Source organism: Terrapene carolina, unplaced genomic scaffold (genome assembly GCF_002925995.2).
Source record: "Terrapene carolina triunguis isolate 2854851 unplaced genomic scaffold, T_m_triunguis-2.0 Scaffold84, whole genome shotgun sequence".
NCBI classification, from domain to species: Eukaryota; Metazoa; Chordata; order Testudines; family Emydidae; genus Terrapene; species Terrapene triunguis.
Window position 1 is genome coordinate 38,055,071 of NW_020664435.1, and position 9,098 is coordinate 38,064,168.

The window sequence follows — 9,098 nt, forward strand, 5'->3', positions numbered from 1 at the left end:
AGCCCACAATGTCCCCACTGCGGGCCACCTGGGGCATGAGAAGACCCTGGCCTGAGTCATGACATGTTTTTTTTTTGGCTCAGGGTGCATCAGGAGATCAAAAACTTCTTTAACTCGTGTCCCAAATGCCAGCTGGTGGCCCTGCGGGGTTTTATGAAGGCTCCCATGGTGCCCTTCCTTCTGATGGGAGTTCCTTCGAGTGGGTCACCATGGACCTCATGGGATTTCTCCCGAAGAGTGCCACCGGGTTCCGCTACATCCTGGTCATCTTGGACTATGCCATCCGGTTCCCGGAAGCTATTCTGCTGTGGAGCATCATGGCTTGGACTATTGTGGGAGAGCTCCTGAAATTTCTCACCTGGGTAGGCTTATCCCAAGAGATTCTCACTGATCAGGGCACCAACTTCACTTCCTGGCTACTCCGGCAAGTGTGTAGGCTCTTGGCGGGGTCAAACAATTATGTACTTTCATCTACCACCCTGAGACCGTGGACTGGTTGAGAGTTTCAATTGGACATTAAAGGAAATGCTGCACAAAATTCCCCTGGGAGAGCTGTGCCAGTGGTACCAGCTGATTTTGCCCCTGCTGTTGGCCATCAGGGAGGTGTCCCAGTCCTCCATGAAGTTCTCCCTCTTCGCGCTACTCTATGGGGGTTACTTGATCTGATGCATGAGACCTGGGCTGGCCCAGGGACTCTTGCAATATGTATTCCAGCTCCAGGAGCACCTGACCCCAGGGACCCAGGAGTGAACCTATAACCAGGGGGTGCAGTCTCGGACCTTTGAAACCAATGACCAGGTCCTGCTACCCTCCAAGGTCCTGCTACCCTTTGGCCTGGTACAAAGACCTGAGACTTGTTGCTATATGGAGACCCACAGTCCCTGCATGGATGCACAAATTGGTGCAAGAAGCCTCTTCATTATGTACCCCCTGCACAGGAACTGGCCACAGCTACAGGACTACACTTGGCTAGTGCCTCCAGAGCAGTGGTGGGCAACCTGTGGCTCATCAGGGTAATCTGCTGGTGGACTGCAAGACAGTTTGTTTACATTGATTGTCCACAGGCATGGCCGCACGCAGCTCCCAGTGGCTGCAGTTCGCCGTTCCCAGCCAGTGGGAGCTGTGGGAAGCAGCGCGGGCCACAGGGATGTGCTGGCTGCTGCTTCCAGTAGCTCCCATTGGCCAGAAATGGTGAACTATGGCCACTGGGAGCTGCGGGCGGCCGTGCCTGCGGTGGTCAATGTAAACACACTGTCTCGTGGCACACCAGCGGACTACCCTGATGGGCCGCAGGTTGCCCACCACTGCTCCAGAGGAACTAGCCACCCTAAAAGGGAGGTTAGGGTGTTTCCTTTCTAAAGGAGATGCAGCAGCCATGCTCTTTCATACATATGGGAAGAATGGCCTCCCTAAAGCATAACACTTCCCAGAACCTACACACTGGCAGGCTGACTCCAAACCACCACCAATGCAGACCTCTGGGTTTATGCCACAATCTACCCTATATTTAAAAAGATGTCTGCAAATACACTAGCCTGTTCCATAATAATTACGACTGAGGGGAGAGAAGTTTCAATTCCACCTCACCCTTCAGATCTGTTACAGGTTTCATTCACGGTATTAGCAAAACTACTACTGTTCTGCACCGTCTATTGTTAGTAGTTGGAAACCTCCAGTTGTCATACACTAGGGAACCTCCTACCCCACAGCACTGGTTCTACATTTGACTACATCACTAACACAGTGAATTCCATGTATATTTAGAGACTTCCAGATCTCATATGAAATGGGGCAGAAAGCATTAATCAAAACTCCAGACTACTCAGCAGGTAAGATTCCTGTGAAAATAAATCTATCCTTTAACATCATAATAAGTGGCTTATAATTTATGTGACAGTAAAAATAATAGAAGCCTCAGGAGACAATTTCCCTGCACTAGTCCATGGATAGTGAACACAAATTATTTGCTTAGATGTCCAGTGACAGGTACTGCTGCTGCTGTAGTTGCCATCTGTGTTCTTAAAACCCTACAAAACAGGATGGGAATGTGGTTAGCCAGAAAACATGAGATACTGCTTTGAAACTTTTATTATAGCTTTTATACTTGTACCCACTGTATTAGATTATTCATTTACCCCTGTTGTCTTTTAAAGCCCCATATCATATTTACTGATATGGATAACGAATTTTATCCTTTAATTCCATCAAAGAATGAAGATTTATTTTGTGTTAGAAAAATTCATTTTCAAATCCTTTTTTCTTCTCCCTTCACTGATTAGCTTTATTGAGTAAGATGTCTGCTGAGGCAACATTTTCAAAAATCCTATTATATACGTACAGACGAACCTTAAAGATACAAACACCAGAGTTATGGACTGACCAGTCAACCAGACACCATGTGAAACTGGAAGTAACCAATCAGGCAGCAGCAAAGACCAAAAAAAAAAAAAAAAGACAATACTGTACGGAGCCTGTATTGCATCTTAAAGGTAGGCATATCTGGGCTGCCTGTCCCCACCCCACCCTTACGAGCGGGGCAGCCACTTACAGCTAGGGTGACCAGACAGCAAATGTGAAAAATCGGGACTGGGGTGGGGGGTAATAGGAGTCTATATAAGAAAAAGACCCAAAAATCGGGACTGTCCCTATAAATCGGGACATCTGGTCACCCTACTTACAGCTATGAGGTGAAGACGGTGCTGCCAACTCAAGGCAGCCAGAGCCTGCAGAGCAGGAGCAGTGTTGGAGACTGTGCTGTTTTCATCCCTCCCTCGTCCCCCAGCTGGGAGGGAGATGCACTGTTTTTTACACTCCCCCCCCCGGCCAGGAGGAGGCATGCTGTTTTCACATACACACCCTGTTAGGAGGGGAACAAGCTTTCAAACTCAGTCCGACCCAGAGAAAGAAGCTGCCTGCAAGTAAGCTGCCGGTGCTGAGGAGGGAGCTGCTGCTCTAGCCTGGCCTGGAATGTCAGCTGCTGGGGCTGGAGCCCAAACTGCCTTTTGTTCAGCCTTCCAGACATTTCAGAGTTACGGACAACCTTAATTCCCGAGGTAACTGTAACCATAAAAGTGTATTTTTAAAGCATAAATCATAAGCTCTCCATTGTAAGGCTATCAACACTTTTTGCATACCAGATACAGTTGTCTACTTTATGTAATACAGGCAAATCAGTTATTGTGGCTGCTTCCTGCAAATCTGAGGACCCTGGACTTTTTTGATTTAATCTTATTGCCCCAATATTTGCTGCTGGAATTTTAGAGATTTTTACCCTCCACCCCTTTGTTCTGTATATATTCTAATTAGGGGACAAAGAATGTGGAGGTGGGCTTTGCAAAACATTTTTCTTTTCATTTAAGGCATTGTTTTTCAAGGGAAATTTAATTAAAGAAACCATATATTTATAAGTGGATGGAAGCCTGTGCTATGCAAACAACAAGGATTGTTGGAACGTAATTCTTGCTCTGCTTCCAGGCTTGGAATAACATTAAATCTTGCAGCTGTTCAAAATTTGCATTTTGCCTAAACTCAGTGGAAATTTTGAGTTCTAACTCTAAAACAAGTTCCTCCATTCCTACTAAAAATAACAGACAGAACATGATCCACAGGGAACATCAGGATCTTCACCTCCAGTTCCTAGTAGAGAGATGGTGAAATTGCAAACATGACTGTCACAATTGGCATTTACTGGTTGGTGGTCACAAAGACTGAGGCACAGATTCTCAGCCCTTCTCTGCTCTCATTGCACAGCTCAGGTGGCAGGAAGGGAGTGGGGACTGGGTGCAATCTTGGCACTGGCATTTCCCTCACAAATACTGAGGTTCCTCAGGGGGTCAGAGCCAGCATAGCCCTGGTGAAATGGACATGTTGGGAGTGAGGAGACACAGGGAGCAGGAGTGGCCAGACCATGAGCCAGCAGACAGGTGGATCTTATGCTGTTCATGGCTGCAGCAGAGTTGGGGGCTGGGCAGAGAAATGGGGAGTTGTAACCAGCTGCCTGACAGGACCCCTGGCTCTGCTTCACCATGCATAAACTTCGCAAAACAGAGAATCTAGCTGAGAGCTTAATTGTGCCATTTAGGCACAACCCATAGTAAGGGCCATATGGAGTTAGCAGATCTTTAGCCTCTATTCTGCATCCCCTCAGGGGCTGCATCTTACTCTCCCCTGTGTAAATGACCAATTTTGCCTTTTCTCTACCCATTATTTCCAGAGGATGGAGTATTCTGTGAATGCAGGTGATGTATTTCTCCCTAGTCCCTGGCCCTTATGCAGAGGGCACTGTGCATTAACATCAGAGCTAGAAAGCACCTGTCCCTGAATGAGCATGGATGGAGAGACCCTCTGTCTGAACATATCCCTCTTTCCTCATGGAAGGGAAGTGGTGTCTCCCTGGCACTGTGTCTGCACCTTCTGAAGGGTCTAGACTGTAGGAACAATTTAAACTGTACCCCTCCATGCTGTGTAACCCGCTGTTTATGCTGGAAGGTGCTAATGGTTGCCATCAAGTGGGTCTTTAATCTATAGACAAAGGCCTGGTTATAGCCAGTGCATCTGCTTGGCACCCTTCTTTTGGGCTGAATGAAAGGAGCAGTTAAATGTCCCTGGCAATGTAGTGATAGATGGAAACAATAGGAGGCTACTGCCCAAGGTGCTTGGCCAGGCCATGTGGTCTGAGGGTTCCCTGATTGCAAACACACAGGCTGAGAGAGTGGTTGTAGTGTGTGTCTGTGTGTTTTGATCAGAAAGCCAGCAGACAGCAAGAGAAGCAGTCGTGAGGATGGCTCTGAGAGGGAGCAGAGACAGACTTCCTTGGGCACAGCACTCATGGGTGAAGCAGACTTGGAAAGAGTGAGCAAGGAAACTGCCTGCTGCACTTTGTTTTTACTGTGTTCAGGGAAACAGGACTTTGTGTATATGCTTTGTAAATAAACAGTATTACACCAAAGACATACCTAACAGGAACAACCCTATGAGGCCCCTTATATTGGTTAACCACTCAGGCCAAAGGGGCAATATCCCTTAAAGCAGTTGGGGTGGGGATCTGTGGGGAGCCCGTAACCAGTGTGGGTCACAAGGCATTTGTGTAGACATACCTGGCTTCCGGTGGCCTCTCCAAGATCTGCAACAATCTTAAAAGATCCTCAGATTCTGAGAGTTGAACCCTGAGCTTTTTCCTTAGGGAGAGGGTCAAATCCTACTTCCCAGATGGAGTGACCAGATAAAAACTCATGAGAGGAAAACTGTGTGAGGAGGAGATCTGGCCTATTATCATTAATACAGGAATCATAGTACTCCGTGTATTCCTTGGATTCTGCAAGTGCTTCCCCTTAGGCGTTGTCAATTGCTCAGTACTTTGCTGTCTGGCCTTTACAGCTTTCTCTTGTTTACAGTCTCATTAACCTTTGAGGAATGAGGTGGACTGGACAACAGACAGTCAAAACACAGAGAATCTGAGAAGGTCAAAGCAGTACAAGTTTCAGCTGCACATCACATAATGGGTTGTGTATCAATGTGTCATGATGCCACACTCTTATGTCAAAGATGTCAATGAGGAGGAAGTAACACAATGTTCATCGTTCCCATAATGAACATTGAACCAGATTCTTAGCCCCATATGGTTCATGGGCATTGCTCTGGTGGTGCAAAGGAATCTTGAAGCTGCCCCTAGCCTGGCCCCTGGGTTTTGCTTTGGCATGGAGGCATTCTTGTGTGATGTCAAGCCAGCACAGCCAACTATATGCCACCTTTTCCCAGTCCTGTTAGTCTAGGCACTATGCAAGGGCATGCTGGAGGTGTGACCAGGGTGGAGGAGTGTGGTTGGAGTGTAACTGTGAGCTAGTGATCCAATGCCCCACTTGTAGGTTGTTACAACCAGTGCAATTTAGAGCAGCCTTAGGGTGATTTATGCTGGGTGCTGAACTGACCTCTGGCAATCTTGGAAATTGGTGAACGGCAATAATGATATAATATTTGAAGCAGCACCTAAAGACCCTTATTGGAATTGGGGTCCCTTTGGCCACTGTACAAACAGACAGGTCCCAGTTCCGAAGAGCTTACCAGGGTCTAAGGAAACTCTGAATGTTAGGCTTCTATCAATTGGCACGTTCTGTGCTTTTTGGTACAGTTACATTTGGATCTGTGATAATTGTTTTGCTGCTCGTGATTTGCTCACTTTTTAAGTTCATTACAAACCACAGGGCATAGGGCAGTTTGGTTTGGTTTAGAAATGTGCCTGATGACTGTTCCTTATGGTTAAAACCTGCAATCGAGCCCTGCCTGTCTATAACCAACGTAGTGGAATAATTGGAAACCACAGACTATAGAAAAGGAACGTCAGAGTGCCTGTGAGGGTGAGAAGCAGTCAATGATTATTCTGAAGGAATGAACAGACTTGAGGGTCTTCTTTCACTGACTGCCACTAGTTCAGACTTCATTACAGAACTGTCGTTTCACACTCTGCACATTGCTGTGACTTTGCTAGAGCTGAAGTTAACCACTACACAAAAAAGGAAAAAAAGTAACCAATCTTTGTCCCATTGTAGCAACCCTGACCTCAGAGTGCTGTGTTTATTGAATGCTATTCAATGGTTAAAAAACTCCATTAACACAGAGTTAAGGTTGCTTGGGGGCAGGGCCGGCTCCAGGGTTTTGGCCGCCCCAAGCAGCCAAAACCAAAAAAAAAAAAGCCGCAATCGCGATCTGCGGCGGCAATTCGGCGGGAGGTCCTTCACTCCCAGGCGGAGTGAGGGACCGTCCGCCGAATTGCCGCCGAATACCTGGAACTCCCGCCCCTGTCCGGAACGGCCGCCCCAAGCACCTGCTTGAGAAGCTGGTGCCTGGAGCCGGCCCTGCTTGGGGGCATGTCAGCCCCTTGCAGAACACTGAGTTGAGCAAAACGGAAACTTCTGAAAACCAGGAAATGCACAGGTAGGGTTACCCCTGCAACCTTAACTCTGTCCTCTTTCGGCAATGGCCCAGAATGCCCCGTTAACCTTCATAGCTTTGCTCTTCCAACCCCCAGTTGCTGGAAAGTACAAACTCTTCACCTACTTTTATAACCCATTCATTTTCATCATCCGTAGGCTTCTACTGAACACCATTAAAGGCCAAAAAGGTGGGGGAGGTTGCCTCTTTCCTCTTTGAGTAATGCCTCAGTGTGCACATAGCACATATACTGGCTCTTTGCACTACAAGTTTCAAGAGATGCCAGATCCTGGCGTATACTCACTTAGCCAACTCATCAGAAAGAACACCACACATATACAATTAAATAGCCACCTCACAGCCTTTTACAACTCCCTTACACTTAGGGCTTGTCTTCACTAAAGAGCTAAATTGGCGCTGCTGCAGTCGATGCAGTGGCATTGATTCATCAGGTCTAGTGAAGACACACTCAATCGATGGGAGAGCGCTCTCTCATCGATTTCTGTACTCCACCTCAACGAGAGGCGGAAGCAGTGTTGGCGGGAGAGCATCTCTCGTCGACATAGCTCAGTGTGGACCCCGCGGTAAGTAGATCTACTAACGTAACTCAAATTGTGTAGTTTAGATTGACCAGCAGCGATAGTGTAGACCTGCCCTTACTCACAGGATACCATCTCAAACTTCACTTTAACTTAACCATCATTAAAATCGTTAGAATCCTCTCATATTCCACCTCACTGATGACCATATCCTTTGTAATAAAAGCCCTATGCCCTGCTACTGACATAATCTAAACAATTCTGCATAGAAATAATGCATCCTGAAGGTACACATGCACCTCTTGCCTTTCCTCATACACATGAGAGAATGCAAAACATAGATCTCCTCATGTCTCAATCACAGCTCTGTCACATACCTCAGAGTTCATTTCCATCGAATTTCCTATTTTTTCTGAACAGGAAAAATATGTTATTGGTAGGAGTTAGTAGTTGTTTAGGCAGTTGTACACATCATGTCCCACAATTTGCATATTGAGTGAACCAGGCCCCAAGTCAACTGGGCCCCATCAGCCCTTCTTCAGCACACGTCCCAGCCCCTAACCCATGCATTGCGTTTCCCACTCCAACCTGGCCTCACTACACTACTGTACCCAGGCCTCTCCCATCAAAAGCAGGGAACACATCTCTCTGAAATCTTCCTTTATTGATTGTCAGGGACCACAAGTCTTAAACACTGGTCCACAGAGCTTGTTGGAGCTAGTAAGCCTCCAACTTGCCAACTGTTGTCAGAATAGGAGCTGAACTCTGACATTGGGCCTGGAATCCGACTGACAGAATGCTGGGTGTCCTGATTGGTTCACAGCTTCTATGTAAACCCAGCACAGGAACAGGAAGTTGTCCATGCAAGTTGGTTCTTCCTGCTTTAGAGTGCTTCCCCTGAGATATCTGCTCCTACTGCCTGCTGCTGATTGCCTGGTAACCTGACCCTGCCTCCCTCCTGACACCTGATTTGTGGTTTGCCCTCTGGCCTGTCTCAAACTCTGACCTCCTGGTAGGAGACCCAGCCTGACTCTTGACTCCTGCTCTGACTACTATATCAGACCAACCACATCCTGGTCATGACGTTGGTAGACAAATGTTTCCCTCCCCCCCACCTGCCATTCCTACAACCTAACTCAAATGCAGTGACTGGAGGGAATGTTACAGTGAAATACTGATCCTGGTTGTGTTGCACAACGGTTGGAGGTTTGATTTTTATGGCAGGTCTGGTGAGAGAAATCACAGACAGGGTTTCTGTTCCAAAATACTGACACTTTTATGTTTGAGAGAAAGATCCTCTATCTCCAAAGAACTCTGAGGTGCCAGAGCTTGTAATGTTTCTATGCCGTACAGTACACATTTTCTGCTCAGCCATGAACCCTCCAATTTCCTGATTAATGTTCTTCCAACACTTCTTAATAACTTTCATATGGTCACGGTAGCAATTATTCAGACACTCAGTCAAATCAGAGGGAACTGTCACAGCTCCTGAACACAAATCTCTGATAGAGTCCAAACCTACTCTGATGTATTTTATTAGGTACACATGAGGAATGAGGCCCAGATCATTTCTTCCATGTCATTGTGTTGACGTCACCAGGCATCACCTTCACCCCAGGTAACTCAGGAGGG

General features: G+C 47.0%; 1 protein-coding gene across 1 annotated transcript in view; it reads left to right on the forward strand.

Annotated features, from left to right (window-relative positions):
- Positions 1–209: 209 nt before the first annotated feature.
- MALRD1 (MAM and LDL receptor class A domain containing 1) overlaps positions 210–9,098 on the forward strand; it is a 528,588-nt gene continuing 519,699 nt past the window's right edge. Inside the window, exon 1 of the mRNA XM_026649425.1 lies at positions 210–362. Coding sequence (XP_026505210.1) covers positions 210–362 — 153 coding nt within the window. The remainder of the gene's footprint in view (positions 363–9,098) is intronic.